General features: G+C 48.0%; 10 protein-coding genes across 10 annotated transcripts; 6 read left to right on the forward strand and 4 right to left on the reverse strand.

Annotated features, from left to right (window-relative positions):
- Window positions 1-27: 27 nt before the first annotated feature.
- On the forward strand, window positions 28-450 carry N7500_003718 (tautomerase family protein; the record flags this gene model as incomplete). Its single annotated transcript, XM_056674864.1, has 1 exon — window positions 28-450. The coding sequence occupies one exon, from the start codon at window positions 28-30 to the stop codon at window positions 448-450; it is 423 nt and encodes a 140-aa protein (XP_056535389.1).
- A 1,465-nt stretch (window positions 451-1,915) lies between these two features.
- N7500_003719 (glycoside hydrolase family 18 protein) lies at window positions 1,916-3,239 on the forward strand (the record flags this gene model as incomplete). Its single annotated transcript, XM_056674865.1, has 4 exons — window positions 1,916-2,106; window positions 2,190-2,214; window positions 2,279-2,513; window positions 2,593-3,239. The coding sequence occupies 4 exons, from the start codon at window positions 1,916-1,918 to the stop codon at window positions 3,237-3,239; spliced, it is 1,098 nt and encodes a 365-aa protein (XP_056535390.1).
- Window positions 3,240-3,630: 391 nt separating this feature from the next.
- N7500_003720 (putative acyl-CoA dehydrogenase) lies at window positions 3,631-5,692 on the forward strand (the record flags this gene model as incomplete). Its single annotated transcript, XM_056674866.1, has 4 exons — window positions 3,631-3,736; window positions 3,787-4,003; window positions 4,061-4,123; window positions 4,180-5,692. The coding sequence occupies 4 exons, from the start codon at window positions 3,631-3,633 to the stop codon at window positions 5,690-5,692; spliced, it is 1,899 nt and encodes a 632-aa protein (XP_056535391.1).
- A 1,729-nt stretch (window positions 5,693-7,421) lies between these two features.
- N7500_003721 (transcription factor domain-containing protein) lies at window positions 7,422-9,466 on the forward strand (the record flags this gene model as incomplete). The annotated part of the gene is made up of 4 exons (XM_056674867.1): window positions 7,422-7,457; window positions 7,508-7,572; window positions 7,623-8,430; window positions 8,486-9,466. The coding sequence occupies 4 exons, from the start codon at window positions 7,422-7,424 to the stop codon at window positions 9,464-9,466; spliced, it is 1,890 nt and encodes a 629-aa protein (XP_056535392.1).
- Window positions 9,467-9,610: 144 nt separating this feature from the next.
- On the reverse strand, window positions 9,611-11,769 carry N7500_003722 (uncharacterized protein; the record flags this gene model as incomplete). Its single annotated transcript, XM_056674868.1, has 3 exons — window positions 9,611-10,049; window positions 10,111-11,138; window positions 11,197-11,769. 3 exons carry the CDS (start codon window positions 11,767-11,769, stop codon window positions 9,611-9,613), a joined length of 2,040 nt encoding a protein of 679 aa, XP_056535393.1.
- Window positions 11,770-15,484: 3,715 nt separating this feature from the next.
- On the reverse strand, window positions 15,485-16,474 carry N7500_003723 (PIG-F family protein; the record flags this gene model as incomplete). The annotated part of the gene is made up of 3 exons (XM_056674869.1): window positions 15,485-15,641; window positions 15,702-15,988; window positions 16,055-16,474. The coding sequence occupies 3 exons, from the start codon at window positions 16,472-16,474 to the stop codon at window positions 15,485-15,487; spliced, it is 864 nt and encodes a 287-aa protein (XP_056535394.1).
- A 1,139-nt stretch (window positions 16,475-17,613) lies between these two features.
- N7500_003724 (fungal specific transcription factor domain-containing protein) lies at window positions 17,614-19,058 on the forward strand (the record flags this gene model as incomplete). Its single annotated transcript, XM_056674870.1, has 3 exons — window positions 17,614-17,850; window positions 17,906-18,241; window positions 18,300-19,058. The coding sequence occupies 3 exons, from the start codon at window positions 17,614-17,616 to the stop codon at window positions 19,056-19,058; spliced, it is 1,332 nt and encodes a 443-aa protein (XP_056535395.1).
- Window positions 19,059-19,083: 25 nt separating this feature from the next.
- N7500_003725 (Peptidase C45 acyl-coenzyme A:6-aminopenicillanic acid acyl-transferase) lies at window positions 19,084-19,542 on the reverse strand (the record flags this gene model as incomplete). The annotated part of the gene is made up of 1 exon (XM_056674871.1): window positions 19,084-19,542. One exon carries the CDS (start codon window positions 19,540-19,542, stop codon window positions 19,084-19,086), a length of 459 nt encoding a protein of 152 aa, XP_056535396.1.
- An 83-nt stretch (window positions 19,543-19,625) lies between these two features.
- Window positions 19,626-20,465, reverse strand: N7500_003726 (Peptidase C45 acyl-coenzyme A:6-aminopenicillanic acid acyl-transferase; the record flags this gene model as incomplete). Its single annotated transcript, XM_056674872.1, has 2 exons — window positions 19,626-20,277; window positions 20,326-20,465. 2 exons carry the CDS (start codon window positions 20,463-20,465, stop codon window positions 19,626-19,628), a joined length of 792 nt encoding a protein of 263 aa, XP_056535397.1.
- Window positions 20,466-20,919: 454 nt separating this feature from the next.
- N7500_003727 (Major facilitator superfamily domain general substrate transporter) lies at window positions 20,920-22,911 on the forward strand (the record flags this gene model as incomplete). The annotated part of the gene is made up of 10 exons (XM_056674873.1): window positions 20,920-21,090; window positions 21,150-21,230; window positions 21,285-21,334; window positions 21,385-21,844; window positions 21,895-22,032; window positions 22,087-22,187; window positions 22,239-22,330; window positions 22,380-22,513; window positions 22,572-22,714; window positions 22,764-22,911. The coding sequence occupies 10 exons, from the start codon at window positions 20,920-20,922 to the stop codon at window positions 22,909-22,911; spliced, it is 1,518 nt and encodes a 505-aa protein (XP_056535398.1).
- Between the last annotated feature and the right edge of the window lie 652 nt (window positions 22,912-23,563).

Here is a 23,563-nt window from a genome sequence, read left to right on the forward strand (position 1 = left end):
TATCATCAAAGTAAAAAATTGTTCAAAATGCCTGCCTGGAACATCAAACATAGTCCAAACACAATTACGACCCTTGAGAAAGAACAACTGGCCAAGTCAATCACCAGGTTGTACGTCTCCTACGGCCTACCTGCATTCTATGTCCAAGTCCACTTTACCGAGGAAACTCCCGGTACTGCATTCGTTGGTGGCGAACCTCACCCTAGTTTTGCAGCCGTGACAATTTCTCACGTTGCCCGTGCTTTTAAGAACGACGAAACCAAGCGGCAATTCTTGGCTGATGTTGATGGGATCCTCAATCCAGTATTTGAGCCGAAGAAAATGGAATGGGAGTATTGGGTAACGGAAGTGTCGAGAGACTTGTGGAAGATCAATGGTCTGGTGCCGCCGCAGCCTGGGTCTGAGGGAGAGAAGAAATGGGTCAAACTGAACAAGGCTGTTAAGCTCTAGTGTTATGTGATGAGACCGAGAATACATACAAATCGATAGTAGGCATTCGATAAGATCTACTTATTTCATGATTGTCTGTCACATCTGTTGTATTTTGGAGATTGTTGACCATCCATTTCCGATCTGCAGGTCTACTGACCTTTTCTTTTTCTTCCTTACTTGTCATCGCAGGCAATACCTTCATCAAGATGCAGCACCTGAATTAACAAGGATCCAAGAAAATATTAAGACAAGAATATCTGCGCTCATCAACCTCTAGATTCGCGACACAGTCCGCAATTATACCCCGTGTGTCGGAAAAGTAGCCGAAGTAATGACTGAGATCCCTAAGGGATCTCAAGCAGTTTATCTGGGTAGATGGATGGGATTTAGTAGACCTCACAATTTAAAGATTTGTGTAATTGGTTATCGTGGGAATGTAGGTAATTTGCAATAGGCGCAGTAGGCCAATGAAACTACTCGTTTGTTTTTTTTTTTTGTTTTTTTCGTATTCGTCCTATCCATGCTTCAAGGTGATCTAAGGAGGCGTTCCTCGATGTGGCCAAATGGTATATCCGCTGGATATAGCGGAATTCATGTACTCGATCAGTTCGACAAAGCAGCAAGCTGGGGTCACCTGAACCACTGCCCTATAGTTCTCCAGCCTCAGCATATAAGCTCCTCCAGCGAATCACATACCCCTGTAAGCGATCCGGTCATCCAACCGAAAAAGTAACAAGATCGGCAAAATGTCAAACCAGCATAGCCCCTCTCCTTGTTAGACCTTTTAACTTGGAGAATATATCACTCATCAGGGGCAACACGAGCTTCATGCGAGGGTTTTGTCGCAATTCGCGATCGACACTAATGGTTTACGGTGATCTCCGTTCTGCGTTTCGCATGACTTTCTTCCAAACATGGGGTGCATCGCTCATGCAGGACGATCCACACTCGTACCTTAGCTGGAAAATCTCCCTGACAGGATTTTCGGCGGCTCGATCGGGCCATAGGTCATACGGAGATACACCGAGAAGATCCATTCATTCGATCTAGAACAGTTCGTGTGCGCAGGCAGGCAACCGAGCAACCCCCGCATCTAGCCATGCAACCATCAGCCATTGCGCGCAACGTACATCGTACTTCTGTACCATGAAAAATCTGGTGTGCATACGTTTCGCCCGCGTTCCCCGCATTCGTATGACCCGTCCACCCCCAAGGAGCTTAGTGACGTGACCTGAGATCTTCTGCAAATCTGATCATACACACTACCAAATTGGTGCAAGTGCAAGGTAAGAGGCGAGGTTCCACGTGACGGATTCCAAAAAAGGAAACACTCCAGCATTGCTTTGGGCACTTTTCATCTTTCAATTCATTCTTTCTCTTCTTTCTTTTTTGTTGAACACCCTTTTTGGACCTCCCTTCAGCTTCATTCTTTTCCCTCCTTCAATGCGCGAGCTTTAACACTCTTGAACGTGACGTCTTGACAATGTTCTCAGCCTCCAGGCTCTTCCGCCGACGGGGCGCAGATCGTGACCCCGCTGCTGAGTCCCACGCCTCTTACGAAGTGCCTTTGTACACAAATGCTGCCTACTATCCAAATTGGAGAATCTATCGAAAGGAGCCTCCCTCATCTTTACGCTTGGGATTTATCTCTCACGTGTTTTACGCATTTGCCTGGTAAACACAGCCAATCACCGCCGTTCAAAGGCCCGAGTTTTTGTAGATGGCTGATGCGCTAATCTCAAATCGGTTTATCACAGGGTGAAAGATGACGGTACTGTCTATGTATGTTTGAAGGAAAAGTTACACGTCTTACAATATAGAAATATTTACTGACGCTGCGTCATAGCTGAGTGATGAGTGGGCTGATACCCAAATGCCTGTTGACGGTGCAGAAGGTTGTCTTCGAGCCTTTGTTCAATTGAAGCAACAATACTCTAAGATGAGGGTCATTCTTTCTGTTGGTGGCGGCGGAAAAGGCAGCGAGAACTTCGCCGCTGTGGCCAACAGCCGCTCTCGAGTGGACACTTTCGTTCGCACCGCGCGGGAACTGGTGGATCAATTCGGAATTGATGGAATTGACAGTAAGCCCGTGTTTTCTTGTTGAATTTCCATGATACGACCTGGAAGCAAATAACTTACTGTATCTCCATCTGCATGTAGTTGACTGGGAACATCCCTCTGATTCCAAGCAAGGGAAGGATTACGTTCGTCTCCTCGCACGCCTTCGGGAAGTGCTACCCGCTCCGCGATACGTCCTCACTACTGCCTTGCCTGCTGGTCAGTGGGCATTGCGCAACATCGACCTTGCTGCGGCACAAAAGTATCTTGACATGATTAACCTCATGACCTACGATTTCGCTGGACCATGGGAACCCGAGACTGGCCATCAGGCAAAGCTTTATGGCTCAGGTGTATCTGGTGATTCGGCGGTTTCATACGTTGTAGGGCAAGGAGTGTCCCCTAGAAAGATCATTTTGGGTGTCCCAGTCTACGGACGATCCTTCCTGGGTAGCAACGGCCCTGGTCAGCGGTATACTGGACACGGTGGTGAGGACGGTGTTTTTGATTATCGCGATCTGCCCCGACCGGGTACACAGGAGTACTATGACCAGAACATCGGTGCATCATTCTGTACTGGAGCTGATGGCGGTTTTGTCACATACGATACCCCAGAAACAGTTAAACAGAAGGCGGAATTCGTGACCTCGTCAAAACTGGGTGGCCTGTTTTACTGGCATGTCTGCTCTGATGCCCGAGGACCACGCAGCTTGGTTGAGACGGGATACAATACGCTGCACGATATGTGAGGGGTTTCAGCTGTTTGAAAAAGCGACGTCCAATAAAAAATCAGATTTTGTTTCCGCTCGCTGGATATTATCATAACAGATTGTAGTGGCTGGAGTTGTCTCACGAATGATATTTGAGCAATTATCTTTCTAGTATCGGATTCCGGCCATCAGGATCTAACCACGGTATCTATTAGGGACGTGCAAATATGGATGCTATGTTGCAAGGCCAATAAGGTGGTATGATTAGGGCGCTGGCGCTGTTACGGACGGCATATGAGACTAAAAGACTTCCACGAGACAACCGACGGCCGAGGTCCATCTCCCCCGCATTTTCAACAGCTTTTATCAATCTCAATTTGAGTGTTCTGTTTGTTATTTTTCCATCGCATTCGCATCATAAATTCACACTATGTCCTCCTCACAGCCTGCGACAGCAGATGTCGGCTACATCACCGACCCGGGCCCGTTAGAGAATACTTATACTTCGGATCTCAGCCTTCAACGGACACTAGCATGTGAGCTTCCCATTAATAAATAGGTCTACCGATTCTAAGGATTTATACAGGGTATCTACCATCCGCTACATTGGAATCTGTACAACCGCATCTCACACAGCTCGGTGCCGAGGCTATTTCCGAGCAGGTTCGTGAATGGAGCGCCGATGCTGAGCGCAATGTCCCATACGTGAAGAGCCATAACGTTTGGGGTAAACGATATGATTATGATCGATTAGTGACTACGGAAGGCTGGAAGCAACTGGGAAAATGGGGTGCTCGGAACAGGTATCCTCTTCGGATCGGGTTTCATATGACATGCATAATCTGACTTTACCCAATTAGGATCGTTTCAGCGGGCTATGACCAGCGCTTAGGGGTCGATAGAAGAATGGTTCAGTATGCGCTGTGAGTACTTACTTGACGTCGACATTTCTACGCTATCACTCATGCTATGAAACCAGGACCTATCTATACTCTCCTTCTTCCGGACTCTACTCCTGTCCGATTAGCATGACCGATGGTGCTGCTTTTATTCTCTCATCAAAAATCAAGAAGCTGCCACCTACACATCCTTTCCATGCTGCATTCCAGGGGCTTATCTCCGAAAAGGATGATCACTGGACTTCGGGTCAGTGGATGACTGAGAGAGCCGGTGGCAGCGATGTCCAGAACACCGAAACATGGGCTACATACTCGCCGCTAGCCACCCCTGGCTCCGACCCCCTGGGTGATGGCGACTACCTCGTCAGCGGATTCAAATTCTTCTCCTCGGCAACAGATGCAAATGTTGCTCTTTTGCTCGCGAAAATGCCATCCGGAAAGCTGAGCACGTTCCTCGCGCCATTGCGACGGACCGTGCTGGGCGCTGACGGCGTCTCCAGAGTTGTGTCTAATGGCGTCCGGATCCACCGATTGAAGAATAAACTCGGTACCAAAGAATTACCGACAGCTGAGTTGGAACTCAAGGACATGCGTGCGCATCTCCTTGGCGAATTAGATCAAGGCATCGTCACTATCGCGCCTCTTCTCAATGTGACTCGACTTCACACCTTCATTGGCTCGCTTGCTGGCTGGCGTCGAGCTATCAGCATCACGAAGAGCTTTGCGAAAGCAAGAACTACAGTTGGCGAGCCGCTCTGGTTGATTCCAATGCATTTACGACTCCTCGCGGACTTGGAAGTAAGGCATCGAGGTGGAATGAATCTTGCATGGTTCACAGTTGCCCTATTTGGAATGGTTGAAGACCAAACATTGCCATCTGATAAGCTCGCACATTTACCTAAACCTGGTAAGGAAGCCGAGGTGGTTTTCCGTACCTTGACTGCCGCAGCCAAAGCTGTCATTAGCAAAATGACCACTGCAGGAATTCAAGAATGTCAGGAATCTATGGGTGGAGTTGGGTATATGGATGAGGCTGATGAACCAGAGTTTAACATCTCTCGAATTATGCGTAATAACGCAGTTAATTCTATCTGGGAGGGTACGACCAACGTGCTTGCCAGCGAGTTTATCCGCTTCCTCATCAGGAAGGACAATCTGGAGATATTTGGAGCATGGGTTGACCGAATCTTCAGTCTGATTCAGAGCGCAGATCTCCGGAATGCCCTGACGGCTGCATGGTCGGCTTTGCGTGCTCGTTTTACAGCTCAGGATCCTGCTTCAACTGTTGCCGATGGCCGTCGCTTCATGTTTACTTTAGCGTGGATTTTATCTGGTGCTCTTCTGGCCCTTGATGCTGAACGTGATAATGACCCTGTGACAACAGAGATTGCTCGACGCTGGGTTCTGTATGCAGAAGGTGGTGTAGGTGACCATGTGTTCCATGATATTGTTACAATTAGGAGCGCTGCTGGTGCTGCATCTGGTGGCGAAGAACATCTACAATGGGACTGCCGCATTGCTTGGGGAGTTGACCTGCCGGCAAACCGTGCATCTGGCCACCGGTCATTGCAAAAGGCAACTTCAAAGCTTTGAGCAAGGCGAGCATGAACATTGCTGGTATATATACTATGCAACATCAGGTGATATTTGGGATGGTTGGGTACATTATTCGTTGTACATAGCCAATTACTCTGTATACTTCAAACCTTTTGTAAAATTCTCTGTCGTCAATGTGATCATGAATCTGCGAAAAGAGAGATGATAAAAAGCGCTTAAAACCCATTCAGAAAGACGTAAAAGATTCAACGAAAAAGTCTTTCGGCCTGTATCAATGAGATCAGATCTAACTTATATAAAATACTTGCCTATCTGAGAACTCAGCCATCTTGCCTCCCTTTGCCCTCTTTCTTTCCCACCACTTCCTGGTGTTTCCACAGTGTGTGATGGCTTCGACAGGCCCTGTCGTCCAAGCTGTCGAAAATATGACAAACATCATCATTCACCACAAAGTCCAGGATGTTCGACCGTGACATCCTCATCCTTTGATACAAAAGGCGAGGAAGGTCATCGTAGAATCTTTCGACATCTCTACCAACCTGATTAAGTTTACCCACCTCCAGACAAACCCACGAGAAACTGGTATTTCAAGTCTTACGATTATTGACGAGTAAGTTATTCTATACGAAGTTCTAGCCATATCTTGTAGTCCAAAGATTGTGCATATACGAGCTATTAACCAGCGAGAAACATACTTGGCCTTTGGACCCTTCCTGGACAAGGCTGAGCACCCTGCTTTGTCCCCAGCGACTGTCCATTGAAAATAACCATGTAGGATTCATGAAACCGTTTAGTCTCACAACGTCTGGGAAACTCCGCTAAGAAGACGAGGACTTCGTTCTCAAGGTCGTGAAGCTTGATCCGAGAGATCGGCTATCCGCGTAAGGATTGTCACGGGCTTGCTCGTTGGACTTCTAGCCGAGTTAAGTGAACCATGATTCTCACGCTGGAATTTCAAGTCTGCGCATGCCATCCTAGAATACCTGTTTCCCAGGCCTGTTCTGGCAAAGGCCAGAACACGTATTGTGGCTTTGGCTCTCTCTTTTTATTGGCTTTGTTCATTAGTATCATGAGAGTACCTGTATCACTGGAATCCAGAAAGCCATATTTGGCTTTGGTATTTGAAGACGTGTAGTTGCTTGCACTGAAAAAATCGGTACGGTAGAATTAGTATCTATCACCCAAACATTCTTCTCATATTCAGCGCGCATGACGAGCCTTCAGTCATAAACGAAATTGAAAGACTGCGTCCCAATTGCCTCCTATCTCACTAATCTTGAACGAGATATACCGGTGTAGAATAAATCACAGGTTAGCACAGAGCCCCACGCAGCATAGAGCAGAAGTTTGCACATTAAACTTTGGCCTCCCGATTCCCTCCGTATCCCTACTCGAGGCCAGCTATAGGACCAAGGGATATGCATACACTGAGTCAGGCATATTCTACCGAGAGAGAAAAAAAATTATACAATCCTATAGGAAAAAGTTGCATTGGTGCCCTTAGAAATCAATCGAGTATGCACAGGGCGAAGACACCCGGTGAAAATTGCTGTTAGCACCTTCTTGAATTGATTCCACACCCCCAGATGTCTGATCAAAATAAGTACATGTCATCCTATCGTGTTTTGCTATATGTAAAAACCAGGAAACTGTAATCGAGAGCGAAATGTTGCTGGTTCAGCGTTTCATACTGTCTCGGGTGATACCCACTCTCGATTTCTCCAACCTACCATCACTCGGATCTACGTGGTCGTGGCATAGCGCCATGTCTTCGGCTTGCATAATCTGCCATAAAAGAAAGGTATCGCATTGATCCTTTGCGTATTTTGGAGTAATTACTGATGATGATAGGTGAGGTGTGATTTTGCCACCCAAGACCCTTGCACCAATTGCAAAAAGTCAGAGGTGGAGTGCAGGTAAGTGAAGCTGAAGACAACTCGAGAAATCGATGATTGACTCCCTTTAGACCATATACGAGGAAGCGCAAGAGGTTTACCAACAGCCTGTCGCCAGGGCGGAATGTGTCAGCCTCTGCTCCCTTGAGTCAGACACCGCGGGGCTCACAGGTTCCTCCCGAGTTGCCAGAGGCCCAAGTGGCCTCACAGCGGAATTCTTTGAGCGTACCTCATGAAGTGATTCCAATTGAAGCCACTTCAGCCGTGGTGCCTAATAATGGCGACCCATTCATCAAAGAAGAGAGCTATCGTGGCCGCAGTGAATATCTCGGCGGTAGCGTCCCGTTTGATGAAAATATGGTCAAACCCGGTCGCGAAACTACGTACACTAACCCCAAAGCATCCGCAACCGACTTGCAAATGCTTCGCGACCAAGGCGCCTTTGAGCTACCTCCATTATCAGTTCAAAAAGAGTTAATGTCCAGTTTTAACTTACACTGTGCACCCTGGACACCGGTTGTGGACCCGAAATGGCTGGACGAGAGCGCGCCGCGATCGATGCTACTGCTCCAGTCTGTTTTTCTCGCCGGGAGCAGAGTTTCTAAAGCTCATTTGGACTATGGGTCTAGCGAAGTGTTTTATCGACGAGCAAAGCTACTCTTTTTTTTCGGTGGTTGTGACGATCCCTTGATTTCTATTGTGGCCGCCTGCCTACTGCATTGGTACAATCCGGTTGGGCCTGAGGATGTCTCTACCGATACCAGTGGTTTTTGGATTCGAACAGCTGGAGCGATGGCCTTTCAAATTGGGCTACATAAGGAACCCGCGCCGAATGCTCGAGATCGGGGGCTTCGGAGAAGACTGTGGTGGTCTCTCGTAGTAGGTATCTCCTTGAAATGAGAACCCACAAAGTATCGTGCGCTAACATGTTTAGGTGCGCGACAATATAATTTCTGTTGGCGTCGGCAGACCGCGAACTATCAATCTACGCGACAGCGATGTGCTTCCGCCATCAATCAAAGACTTCCCCGTGAATAACTTCAAATCTCAACTATTTCTAGCCTACTGCACAATATGCAGGCTTCTCGGAGACGCCGTCGAGTCCCATCTACGGCAGGAAATATCTCGGCAAAAGCAAGGCGATCTCGAGAACGCTGTCTACCGATGGGCAAAACAAGTTGTTCCAAGATTACGATCGTATGTCACAGAACAGGACGATCCAGCCATCTGCAATTTCGAAGTTCAACAGCTGTTAGTTAAGTATTTCGTGGTCCTCACTATTCTCCATCGCTCGCCTACGCCAGGTAGCGTACCACCTGCAGCATCGCTGGTCGCATCTTCGTTCATCGCTGGGATTTACGAGGAATTCTTGCTTCGCGATGAGCTTCGATACCTGGGTCCTGTATTTGCGTTTTATCCGCTATGCGCTGGACTGTCGCTTCTTTCTAGCTGTCGCTATCCCCACCTGCAGAGTACAGCGGAGCATGAATTAACAGTCATGAAGCTCTCCCTTCAAAAGCTATCCGAAAGGTGGCTCTCCGCGGTTGGACCGTTGCGCGCACTGAATAAATTGACCGATAAAGTCCGAGAGCTCGGTTTTTTCGAGGGTTCATCGCCTACCCTCGACTCAGACACGGCTTCTTTCTTTGAGGGGTTCGACACAAAACTTTGCAAACAATGGCAAATCATTGGACACACCCCGGAGCCCACAATTGGGAACGCGGGCATTTCCCCTACTTGCAAAATGGCGGACATCCACACCCCCAATGATACCCTTAGGGCTCTTGAAGCCCCACCAGAACAGGAGGTGGACACTTACGACTATGCCTCTCTCGATGTTAATATGGATCCGTTCAGCAATAATTGGGAAGGTGCCGGATTTGACTGGAGCGGCTCTTGGCTGCTGAATATATGAACCCAACAAAGCTTCGCACTTGCCTTACAGAAAGGTGATCTGTTTTGGTTGATCTTTGGTTGTTCTTATGTATACAAAATGTTCTTTTTCGTTTCTGTTCCAAATATATCCGAGATTTGCGATGTCGACTAAACTAAATGTATTCTATAGCTTACTCTTATTATCCCTTTGCACCTCAAGATTATAAAACTGCCTAAAGTGATCCAGGCACCCAGGATTTGCAACGGTGCTGCTGATAGTCTTGGGAAGCTGACCAGTCGAGATGACCTGCTTGATCAATGTCTCAATCTTTTTACCGTTTACCGTCATAGGGAATTCCTTGACCTCGACCACAAAACGAGGAACGTGCTTACTGCTCAAGCCTTTGCGAATTGCGTCCTTGAGTTCCACGGCAAGTTGATCTGTGAACGGCTTTCCAGACTGCATGACGATGAACAAAAATACAACTTCATCAGAATCATGCGGACGTCGACGCCCGACACACAGAGTGGCTGAGAGATCCGAGTTGAATGGAGCTGATTCGGTGATGGAGTATATGTCTGACGACCCGAAACGAATGCCCTGTGGATTCAGGACACCATCGCTATCGAACTCAAATCAGTATACATTTCCCCCAGATATACCGACATGGAAACTTAACGTACCTTCTTCCATGAATTTGCCAACCTTTAGTATGTGGGTTATAACTCGCCCAGTCGTGCTGAGCCCAGCAATCTTCAAATTTCTCGAAATATGCGCTCTTGTATTTCGATCCATCCTCATCACCCCAGAAAAAGACCGGCATTGAAGGGAATGGCTTGCGACAGACGAATTCGCCATTTCTTCCAGTAGTCTTAATAGAATTTCCCGTGACAGGATCCGCAATATCCACGTCGTGTCCAAGCATAGGAAGCTGGATCTCTCCGGGGTACAGCGGACCTGCAGGGTCAGTACCAATCCAAGAAGTAGCCAAGTCCGTTGCCCCTGTCACACTGGTGAGATGAACATTGGAGGGGAATGTGCGGTAGAACCAGTGATATTGGTCTTCACCTAAGTGAGAGCCGCCCGTCTGCACCATTCTGAGAGAGGACAAGTCGAACTCGTTCTTTGGGATGCAGCCGGTCATCTCAAGCTCCTGCAGATAGCGAGGAGAACAGCCCCAGTACGAGACTTTGTGGTAATCTGCGATTTTCGCCAGTCCTTTGGCACTGGGCCACAACGGAGATCCGTCGTATAGAATCAGAGTGGGGCCAACGGAGAAGTGACCGACCATGACATTCCACAAGACCCAGGAGGTACTGCTGTACTGGAAAACGATATCGTCGGATGTCAAAGAATTGTGTAGCATAGATGTCTTTTTGTGCTGCAAAATAACGCTATGGCTGTGAACTAGGCACTTTGGCTGACCGGTGGTGCCGCTGGTGTATAGGATGTAGAGTGGATGAGAGAAGGACACTCTCTTGAACTCCAGTTTGTCCTCTTCTCTCGACATCGCCAAGAAGTCATCCAGATTGGGAAATGCCGGTTCATGGGCGCCGGTGATAGAGATCAAAAACACGAGTGGTTTCGTGCGCAGTGCCTTCACGATACTCTGGATTTTAGCAACGTTGGATCGCATTTTCCCCTTGTATGTGGATTCGCCATCTGCAAAGAGGATTCGTGGAGTAACTTGTTGCAACCGCGATACACAGCCCTAGGATTTCTCATCAGACGCCATTATGAACAACGATCCCCATCCCCCCGGAACATACCTCCTCACCCAAATCCGGTGCAATACTGGTCCAAATGGCGCCGATACTCGCAGTTGCCAGGAACATACCGACCGACCAGACGCTGTTCGAGATGATAGCAGCAACCCGATCTCCTTGTTTGATACCGAGCTGGAGCAAAGCACTCCTTGACTTTCTCACGTTCTCCCTCAATAGCCCCCATGTCCACACTTCCCCATCGAGATCCTGGCCCTCTCGGATTCCAATAAGGGCCGTCTTGTTCGAGTTCCGACCAGTCACTACATTCTCTGCATAGTTGACCGTTGCTTCGGGAAAGAATTTGGGAATTTTGTCCATTGGCGTAGTAGGATCAAATGCAGATGTTACAGTCGAAGGCAATGGTGGGATAATTTCCGTATAGCCATGGAGATCTGTCCAAAAGTCTTGCAGATTCTCAACGGACCATTGATGTAGATCGTGGGATGAGCGAAGCTGCTGATTAAACTTCTTGTTGATATGCTCGCGATAGATGTTCATTGGTATTTGCTCCTGGGGGATGGTGGGCTTCCATATGGGACGAAGCCTAAGAGCCTTGTTATTCGTGCGGTCTGCCATCTCTAGGTTGTTTCTCCTATTTCTATTGTTGGATATGATTGGGATTGATTGAGTATGGAATAATTTGCAAGGGACACATGAAGCCGCGTTCAATAAGCACATTAATAGTCATCCGGTACTCGGCACCCGGCCTTTGGGTCCCGGCACGGAAATTCTCATTCTGGTACGCATTCATAGATACCCCATGAGCCATGACGCTGTACGGTCTTTCGGTGGTCGTCGGTGATCGTCGGCTCAAATTGGTGAGATACAATTCCTCTCATAAGGTTGGTTTCGAACAAACAGAAGGAAGGGAAAAGCTCTCCTCGATGTGTTTACTTCTAACAGGTAGGATACATGAACATCGTTCCAGCTAGCGCTCCACAAAGCCCGCGAAGCCCACAAAGCCCACAAAGCCCAACCCCCGAATGGGCTGGGCTTTGTGCCCTGTCTTCGGGCCCACTGGTAGGCCATGGGACTAGAGTGAAAGCCCACTGAACACTTGATGGGGGCCTGTTTGGGCCCCAAAAGTACCAAACAAGACGAATATCCGAAAGAAGTGACTCTTTTTTACTATACGTACAGACCCCGTTTCTTGCCCTTATCTACGGGTACTATTTCACTTAACTGATCAAAATGTAGTACCTTAATACTAAGATCTATCTATGCCTGCCAATTGGTTCAATGCGAACGGAGAACATATAGTTGCCATTCCTTCCAGGGCTACGTAGACGTATCCCCTACCCAGCCTCGGGGGAGACACTGATCAACCGTAAATGTGTGGTAATATCCTAAAAAGCTAAGCAAGTCATACTCAAGTACGGAATCCCCTCAGAAATTGTCAATTGTTGTCATACTAATGTTCCACCAAATCATGCCTCAGCCAGACCATACACTCAAGCTTTCGACCTTTTCCAACCCATCACCGTCCAAGATAGACTTTGCTTCTACCAATATTAAGTCGTGATAATCAAGTACCAACATAATTTGTCTCGTATCCTGGCCAAAGACTTTGTCGGAACAGTTCATTGTTGAACAGTCTTGTCAGGGTCAGAGCCGCTACAAATGGGGAATCGGACTATTAGATGGGCGGATTAGCTAGATGTCATATACACGAAATTCTTTGAAGCTTTTTCCTAATTAATAACCGGCCGGTCACAAACTCATAATTCCGCACACAACGTCCCAGTCTCCTTCACTTTCTTCCTTGCTTCATTTTCGTTGACTTGAAATCTCACCACTTAAGGACATTGATCATGATAAAATCTCTAACTGCTCGTGCTAAATCCTACCTCACACGCCCGCACAAGGCGGCCAGTCCTTGTGATTTCCCCTGTTTGATCACACTCGCCGGACTTCCCCCGGAGCTAATCTTGTCAATATCCGACTTTCTTCCAATCGTTGATCTTATTTGCTTCTCCCTTTGCAATCATCGATTTTTCGAGCTATCTCAGAGGCAAATAAAGCGGCTGCCCCCTCGCACAAAAAGTGATACACTCTCAATCCTAAACCGACTGGAAAGAGATATTCCAGAATACTTTGCTTGCGATGTTTGCAACATTCTCCATCAGTATGATGGGTCTGAAAGCTTTGGACTCAGTGGATTGAAACACGACAGAACTTGCCGACTCCCGTGTGTTCAGAGCGGCAGGTGGTTTGATTCTTGGCACCATATGAAGACACATTATAAAGGGAATTATTCAGCCAGCCCTCTTTCTTTCCTGCAGCTTAAGCTTGCTATGAAGAGGTTTCATTATGGGCCAAGGTCTGGGATTAGTACTGAATCTCTATCCTATACTCAAGTCCGCCACTACCCTATGCAGTCAACCCACCCAGAACTACTCTCGCTATTTTCAAGGGAAGCACAGATATGTCCTGAGCCGCTCGGTCTCTATATAAGGATGCAGGATATAGTGCTCGTCGAGAATTTAGACGATTTGATTTTTTATCTGGGTGGATGGGATTCAGCTCCTCTATACAATTACATGTTAAGTATAAGCAAAGTTCTTCTCGAGCACATCACACCCGTTGTGAGGTCCTTGTACAACGGAGGGAAGGTCTCTTTCACTCATACCTGTCAACACTGCAATACGGAGTCACATATTGAAATCGGTCGATTCGAGTCCAAAATAGCTGTTATCATGACAAGGTGGGTCAATTTGGGCCTCGGTCTTACTCAAAAGGACATATTGAGGACAACTAATGTCGATTTGATTTGTATTTCGGCCGGGGGATGCATTGGCCTAGATGACCCTAAACACTTGCTTACGAACCCTCGCTTATGTTTTGAAGAGATGGCACCTCGATCATTCCAACGCCTACGGTCTAGGAACCTCTCTCATCTCAGAAACCAGAAGTTCGAAAATGGCATGCCTTTCACTTCAGCAGGGCCGAACCTTTGGTACATTCCGTACAAAGAGCCTTCAAAAAGAAAGAATACTCAATTACTACGATCTATGCTAGGCCGCTTAGCCATGTCTCGAGAAAACGGAACTGTGGCAGACAGAACTAGACCAACGTGAACGCCATCTGCGACTAGCCTTCACCCAGTAACATACTAGGCTGGGATTGCATCGACGCCATGACACACCCAGTCCCATGAATAAAAGTTTGCCCCGGAATAGGGTGAAGTTAGCAGTGGAATTTACATCTCCAGCCTTGAGCTTATTTATCCCACGACTGTCATCAAGAAAAGGGCCATCTCGAGCCCTGAATCTCCCACCAAAGCTTACAGAATAATCACCATACGCCCATTTATATCAGACGGTCTCAGGGGTTGGGATTGCTGGGTTAAGTGCAGCTCTTAGCAGCAGACGGCCTTGGGCAGGGGCTATGAAATTGCCGAGCTAAAGACCCAAGTTGCCACAAAGGTCGAGGTCGTGGAGCTCCGTGGTCAAGTGGCAAGACTTGGGATCAGAGGAAAGAAGGTGGAAGGGGGACAGACAACAGGGCTGGCCAGAGGGCCGTGTAGGGAGTTGCACGACCAAATGGGTCACCTTCTCTAAGAATCACGCAATTCTCCGGACATTGGAAGGCAAGGCAGTTCCGTATACCTCTACTCGTAGATTTACTCTGGATGGAATATGGGTATAGCTATGACCTCAACCTAGTTCTCCTTTTCTGCAACACCGATACATAAATCTCTCATTGAACCTGCGTTAGCGCCTATTTCATGACCACCTTCGTGCAGCATATATACTAAATTCCATAACTCTCTTATGCTTATAAGGTTAGGCCGCTTAGGCGGCCTTATTTTGTACGGTGTCCCACGGGGTTATTGGGTGGTTTTTTCAGGAGTCTTTCGGTGGTCTTTTCAACAACAACTCGGGGACCATGAGCATGTCAACAATGTAGCTGTTTGAGGCTATGGGGATCGAGTTTCTAGAATATTGTCACAGCGCCCACGCCTGCTCAAATATGCATAACCCTACGATTTCCTTCTACCTCTTAGACCATTAGACTAGTTAGGGGTTACAAATAGAGATCCCCGTAACAATGTAGACAATTAGGAAAACAGAGTGCAGGCAATTACTCACTCCGAAAGACAAGCCGTGAAAAGCAAGAGTCTCTCCCATCTAAGGATGTCACATTAACAAATTAATTTTTAGATATTTAAAACAAATTATAGCTGGTGATGGCAGTCATGTAGAGCCTTGTGCTAATGATACAAGCCAGACACCCAGCTTTGAAAATATGCGGTATTGTGTGAGTATAGACGAAGTCCATGAAAATATCCCTAGTTAGTCTTCTTTTCGGTATCCTTCAAGTCCTCAGATGTGAATTTGACACGCTTGCCGTAAACCAATGGGGTACGAGAAAGCAAAGAGCCAACGGCGTATCCGATGTATGCTCCAACGAGGATTGTGATTGGGAATGCCTGCCAAGGTCGGTCCCTTCATGTCGAGTTAGCCATGTGTTTGGTATTTGAGCTACAGTAAGAACGTATAACTCACCAGTCAAGAGGAATAGGAACAGCACCTAGCCACGCCCCCAAGCATGTGCCGAGCGCACTGCCCCAGACCGCATCAGCGGGACGAGCAATGCCCCAAACCTCATTCCACACGTTGCGATCTAGTCCGTGGGCGTAGACCAGGGCTGTCGCGGATAGAACGGCCATGTGGGCCGCACACAGGACGGTCTCGGAGTTGTGCGTTGTGAGGGGTGCGCCGAAGAGGACCAGGAGGATTGTCAGAACCGGTGTGGCCAAGGCGAAGGTCAGAGAGAGGGAGAGGAGGGCCGGCTAGAGAATCGTATCAGTATCAATGACTGGCAGTTTCCCCTCGATTGAAAAAAAAATATCTCATACCAGTAACCGGGACCAAATGCACGCCCAATTGTTGGCATGCTGCTTCCGCTTGCCATGCTTGCCATGGCGCGCGGTACCGCTAGGCCCGGATGACCGAGGACTTGACTTAACATCAGCCGGGGCGGGCGCGCTCGCCTCTAGTGACGGTGTCGACCCGGTGGGCGGAAGGCAAACGATCACATAGAAAATTTGTAGAAGGGTGAGCCACGGCAAGGTGGAAATAAGCTCTTTGGTGGGATTAGCCACTAATGCTTCGAAGCGAGTGGCGCCTAATGCCAAAAGGAGTGCTGGGTGCGCAATTGAGTAGATTCGGGCTATCAGCGAGGGCAGGATGTTGACGGGAGGGGCGGAAGGCTTCTCATCGGGGGCCTGGGGTGTTGAGGAGGAAGCCCCTGGAGCAGAAGAGGTATCTGGGGCCATTTCAGAATTCAAATGGCAGTTTTCTGTGGAAAACAAACCTTGAGCAGCTCCGGGCTGATTTGGATGGAAATTGGGGGGTCTTCAATGGGGATGACAGCTCGACGGTGATTGGCTATGATCTTAATGCCTTGTCGCCCGATATTTCAGGCACAATACGTTGCTTGCCTTGTCTTTCGGGCTACAATCTGACTTTCGACATCACAAATAGATTTCAACTGGTTAGTACTCACATCAATAGCCACACTCCATATTGTCATGAAGTCTCTTAGTTTAGTTTTCGGATTTGTTTCGGAGCGTTTGGGCTTTTTTTTGCCCTTAAGTTTTCCGCATCTTGTAACTGCAAAATCATAGCGACATATTATTGCTGTTTATCGTTGAGGAAATAGCTGTTTATAATCGTTCCACAATCTTGCCATTAGCTGTCCGCGTCAGGGTTAATATCAATGGATATCCTGTATCTAGCTGCCTATATGGGTTAGCCTACCTCAGAGTCGGGATATATACAGGACCGTTCTCCCTTTTAGCCCCTCCCCTTCAGCTCCTATAACCTCCCATCTTGTTTATGCCGCCACATCGAAGAACCCGGGCATCTATTGCTTGTGAGCGTTGCAAGCGTCGCAAGACAAAGGCAATTACATGATGATATGTGAAAGCAATGATTGCTGACGAAAATATAGTGCAATGGCGAGCTCCCCGTATGTTCGGCCTGTGAGCGGTCAGGATCCAGTATGTCTTGAATTCATCTCTCAAAATAAGTAAACCTGGAGATTCTAAGAAGTGCAGATTGCACATGGCCAACATTGCCTCGGATTGATGCCCTCCATACCACAGAGCACTCGCAACTGGCACAGCATGCTAGCAGACTGGAAAGAAAAGTCGCCGAGCTACAGGATCGCCTCCAGTCCCAACAAAGGAATAGAAGCTGCACAAATGAAATCACTCCACATTCTATCTCGCCGGTTGAATACCATGGTGAGTTATCGACAGATGTTGTGCTTCTAAGTATGAACGCCGCTGCAGAACCATCGTTTGTCGGTGCAACATCGGGCTTCTCGCTCTCTAGGCTCGTGGAGGGAATCCTATCGCAGTCTACAGAAAGGGTAAGAGGTAATGACAATAATGTGTCTGACCAGACATCAATGCCAGATCATTCCGTGGCCACAGATCAAGAGGATGTATTGGTTGATACATTTTTCCAACGAGTGCATCCTCGATATCCACTTCTTGATGAAGTTTCCTTTCAGAATATATTTCGTGAGACAACCCGGGATGAAGATCACAATGCGCCCAGTCTATTCTTACTGTATATGGTCTATGCTATTGCTGCGAGGACCATCCAGCTACACCCTGAGATGCGCCGATGCACAACCCCAGAGGTATGTTGTGTCCCATGAGCTCAAGAAAATATATTGAAGTCTGAAATGTGCCCAGGCATACTTCACACGTGCACTCCGCCACATTGACTCTGCTCTAGCGAGCCAGAGCCTGAAACGAATTCAAGCCCTTCTGTTAATTGCCATTTACCTTCTCCGCACCCCGAGCAATGTGTCAAACCTTGGAAGCTGGCACATTATTGGGCTTGCCATAAGACACGCGGTTGAGATGGGTCTCCACCGCAATCTTCGTGATTCTCGGGCAAGACAAATGAATCCAGAAGACCTCAACCTGCGCAACCGTGTCTTTTGGAGCGCGTACATTTTGGATCGAGCGGTCTCATTGACCCTTGGCAGGCCATTCGCCTTGGCAGAACATGAGGTTGACGTTCCGGTAATTTCAATTCTATTTCGAGTTACTATACTACTGCTGAACACTTATTAACAACTAGGTACACGACTCGAGAAAATATCAATCATTCGTCCATATGTGCCACCTGCGACGGCTAGAAAGCCGCATTCACCGTGAAATATTTGGTGCTGACGTGCATGTGGCCTCTGACGAGAAGATTGACTATTTCCGGTATGAGTTGGAAGCCTGGCGACTCGCTGTCCCGGTCCCAATAGATCCTTCCTCTAATCTTCCTGGCTACTCAATATACGATACAAGGGAATTCTTCGATATTCAATACAGCAAAGCACTACGTATGCTTCTCCAACGACGCATCACTATGGCAAAGACAGATCCAGAGGGAGACGCTTCGAAAACGGCAGAATATCTCACACTGAGTGCTCGGGCCGCTGGGGACATCTGCCAACATTACAAAGTGCTGCACCAGCGAAGCCCTTTGGGGTGGAACCTCCTGGCGCTACACTCTATCTTCACAGCCGGCTTGACACTCCTATATTCCACTTGGACTAGGAAGGAGAGGCCGGACCTCGTCGCATTGGAAGACATCCGAGCCTGTTCAAGTGTCCTGTTTGCTATCTCAGAGCAATGGCCGTCGACAAAACGGTTCAGGGACATTTTCGAAACCCTGACGCGGGAGATGATGGATATTTTGAAACGCAGCCAATCCCAGAATTGGAACGGGTTGTTTCCTGTCGATGCGAATTCGTTTGGGGGTGAGAGCTTTTGGTCGATTTTTGATGATTTAGTGGAGGACGATTACATTCGCGATCAGTTTGGATTTGAGGAAATGATGGATTAAATTGTTCCAAATCAAATATATTCTCTCATCGCAACTCAAATTCTTGGAATTTTCCCTCGCAAGGACAGCCTTTACAAACTCGCACCGTGCGTTTAGACAAATTATAAACAACACAGCAGACAGTCGACGTGGGCCCAGAATACGGCCCAGAGTTCTCCTGTTTCGAAGTTTGTTCAACAGCATGCTCACATAGACTATGCGGATAACCTGCATGGTCCTGGAATGCCGCCACAATATCCTGTTCTACCAGATTTTCCTTCCGTGCCTGCTCGCACAGCCCTGCTTCGAGCCGCTCACCACGATACCACGAGCTTCCTCCCAGGTATGTATCGGCAATTTGCGTTTGTGCCAGGAAGGGGCCAGTCTGGAAATGATTACTGTGCAGGAGATATGGCTTTTCAGAAGTCGTTGAAATGACCGACCTGAAGATCGTCCGCGGCGTCACTTCCAGACACATACCAATATCATCGGCAGACGAGACCATGATATTACACGAGACGTGACGTGGGGTTCGGGCGATGTACTTCAATCCGACTGAGTAGTTAGACTGCTCAAGGAAGAGTCGTCTCAATGCCCCAGAGGGGGAATAGGGATTGATAAATCGGGAGCTTGATCAATATCGCTCTGCAGGGAGTTCGCTGTGAGACCTAGCCCGGCCGCGTTGCATCCTGAGCGGCCCAGTTGACCCGCCTCGGTGACAAGGAACATTGATGGGATGTTTTCGGAGACATCTGGATGAATCTCAAGGTAGATAATGGCGTCTTCGGTGACAAGGCGGTGCGACATATCCCAGTTCTGTGCGGTCAAGACTACCCGATCCCTTGTCGCGGGGGTGAGAATGATTGCGGAGGTACATTCTTCTGCGACTTCGACCTGTATCCTTTCCTCAACGGGCTTTCCTTCCGCTGCGGGATTCTTCTCGGTGTCAGGTTTAGTGCGCTCCGTGACACTGGACTCTGAAACGGCCACTTTGACGGCAGGCGTCTCCCGAGAGACTTCGGGGACAGCGTCCATGGACTTGGCTTCTTCTCCGGCGGGGGTTTCAGACACGGCGTCGAACTTTACATGCGAGAGGTCATATCGCGCATTCAACATGACGATGTCTTCGACTGTAACGCCGGCGCCAGCAGCAACGCCACGCATTTCTTCCAATCCAGATGGCCAGTAACATTGGAGCCCAGGAATATAGCATTTCTGAATGACTCTCAAAACCGAGGACCTAAAAATCAGCATCCTCCAACAAATATCTGAATTTCGAGTGGCCTACCATGGTCCTAGTTTACCTGGCTGCTTATAGTACGCGACATTGCGCTTGATCTTTTCCTTAGTTTGCTCCCCATAGGAGAACCCGCGGTCGTAGGGTAATCCGTGGACCATTACATGCTGGTAAGACGGATGCACAGACATGTTCCGCGAGACACTGAAGTATTTTCTTGCAGACCTACCCGGGAGTCAATTGGCTATTCGAGAGGCTTATCTGGGAGATTGGCGTTCCTTATGAACTGTTTGCTTCGGCAGCCTTCCGATGGCTGCAAATGGCTAAGGTTAGATTATCTCGGAGATATCGGTTGCTGCCGAGACATCGGTTTGAACCGATATATCGGGATTCCCGACATTTAACTCTCGGCAATGATCCTGTGATATGGTTACTATCATGAATATCATTACCCCAGGTCAGGTAAAGGAGCGACCTTTGATAAGAGGATCAAAAACAGTGCGGGGAATACCGCTAGCTCCAAGTGGCTGCAAGGGAATGCATGGAGTACTTATTCTCCTTCGGCCGCCAGGACCATATCCATTTGCCTAACAGAAAAGAAAGAGTCTATCATCCCCCCCCATAAACCTCCAACAACTTGCGAAGATGGGAGAACACGATATACAGGAGACAGCAGTCCCTCATGGGGAGAAGACGATGCGCGACAAGGGATGTGACGATGCCGCAGAGATGTTCAACGGCGACCTGGTGGTAGAGTACAGCGCAAGAGAAGAGGCCATCGTTCGTTGGAAGCTTGATCTCTCGCTCGTTCCTATGGTGAGAATCAATCTCTCAGCCCCTGTTGTCAATACAAATACTTAATACTATTTGTGTAGATGCTCATAAGTTATCTACTCTCCTTCGTTGACAAAGGAATCCTGTCAACGGCCGCGGTTTATGGCCTCCGAGATGACCTGGTAAGAGAATCTCCATTTTTAAGCTGATGGTTTCCCCCAAACTAACATATCCAGCGCCTTGTGGGTCAACAGTACAGCTGGTCCAATTCTATATTCTACTTTGGGTACGTTTCCAACCCCGTTTCTGTCTATTTCCGGGTCTAATACACCATAGCTTCCTGATCTGGCAGTACCCCAACTCTATATTCATGCAGCGACTACCAATTGGACGCTGGATAGGAAGCATGGTATTCCTCTGGGGTGTCTGTGTCGCAGCTACAGCGGGTGTCACCAATTTTGCTACGCTCGCCGTTGCCCGGTTCTTCCTAGGCGTATTCGAGGCATCGAACAACCCCGTGTTTACTTTACTGGTAAGCCAGTACTATACCAAACAAGAACATGCATTGCGAGCGTGCCTATGGTGGGCTGGTGGACCAATCGCAGCATTTATCGGCGACGGTGTGTCGAATGGAATTGGCCATTTCCATGGCGCATTGAGCAGATGGCAATATCTGTACCTGATTTTTGGTCCCATTACAATGGCTTGGGGGATGTTTCTCTTTTTCGCCATGCCCTCTTCCCCCATGACAGCGTGGTTTTTGACGCCACGGGAAAGACAGATCGCCGTTGTCAGGGTAAGTTTCCTTTTCACACTAAACAGGATGGTGACTGATTCATTTCACAGGTCTTGCAAAACCATACCGGATTGAAGAACCGGCAGTACAAGAAATATCAGGTCATAGAATGCTTCCGTGACCCTCAGGTGTTGATGCTCTTTTCCATCGTCTTTCTTCAATGTATTCCCGGCGGCGGGTTAACTGCTGTGAGGCAACAATCCCGACGTTAGTGCATAGTTGAGAATTAACCTTTCTTTTAGTTCAACAAAATCATTCTCACCGGACTTGGCTACACAAGCGTCGAGTCTACAGTGGTTGCCATGCCCGAGCATGCCATTCAGCTCGTCTCAGTAGTACTCGCGTATGTTGCTTCCAGCTTTAACTCTACAGTGTTCTATTTCTAACAAATCAGTGGCGGCGTTTGTTCCTATATCGGCAAAGGACGGTGCATCGCAATGATTTTGAGTAATATTTGCGTGCTAGTTGGGAGCGTCCTACTCTACAGTAAGTGACCTAAATTCCCATTGTCCCTGAATGATATTCATCGTTGCAGCTCTTCCCGCAGAAAGAAAGCTGTCCCGGCTGGGCGCCGTTTACTCGCTCCTCACGTGTACTGTCTCATACATCATGTGCATGTCAATGATCGCATCCAACGTAGCCGGGTTCACTAAAAAGATGACAGCAAGTGTAAGCCCACATACACCTTCATATGCTAAAAAAGACTATGCTTGCTAACGTGACACAGGTCATGATCTTTGTTGGTTACTGTATTGGCCAAATTATCACGCCGCAGTTCTTCATCAGTTCCGAAGCACCGACATATCCCACAGGATTCCGGGCATATTTCGTCACCGCGTCAATGATGATTGTCATTGAGGCCGCTTTGATGTAAGAATGAGCTCAAAATATAGGGGGTCTTATGTTCTGACTCTTGCAGGGTGTATCTCATAAATGAGAACCGACGTCGTGATAAACGCAGCGAAGCAACGGTTATCGCAGACGAGGGTAATCAACACCACATCTTAGAGACTGATTTGATGGATTTGACAGATCGGGAGCAGCCGAACTTCCGATACAGTTGGTAATGAAGTCGAAAAAGTGATGTATGATGAAGTGCTCTGAGCACTAGCATGGAGGTATCACAGGTATTGGGGCAGACGCGCAGTCGTTACGGGAAGACAACTCACAAATAGTGAAGCTATATTTCATAATCAGTAAATATCCATGCGATCTATCGCGCTTTGACTGTTTAAATATTCATCTTTTATATGCATGAGGCCAGAAGTGTGTAGGCACGCGCTATGTATTTCCATCTGGTCTTCCATTTGAAGAAACTAGGCCATACGAAACAGCAACACCTTGATAATTCTTAAAACGCCACGAATAGTTATCTCTTATATTACCTGAACGCATCATGCACGTACCTAGATGTAGGATGGCACAAGTGCCCTAATTAAACTGGATTAGTCATTAGCACCAGCAGTTATACGGGACTTTGGTATTGTGATAGACATCTTTGATTATTACCAGTGCAAGGGATCATCACCGGCCATTCTATGGTTATGATATCGCTGCTTAGTCGTAGAATAGCCAGGGCACTTGATGATGCTTCGCTGACCCGTCGGCCAACTCGGAACTTCGCAGCTTCCCTTGGCCTTCCAGGGGACAAGAAAACCTCCACGACCAATGAGACACAATAGAGGGAATTTCTTCCTTCTCGGTGACTGTCGAACCGAT

Source organism: Penicillium coprophilum (genome assembly GCF_028826855.1).
Source record: "Penicillium coprophilum strain IBT 35676 chromosome Unknown utg000002l_segment0_segment1, whole genome shotgun sequence".
Taxonomy (NCBI): domain Eukaryota; kingdom Fungi; phylum Ascomycota; class Eurotiomycetes; order Eurotiales; family Aspergillaceae; genus Penicillium; species Penicillium coprophilum.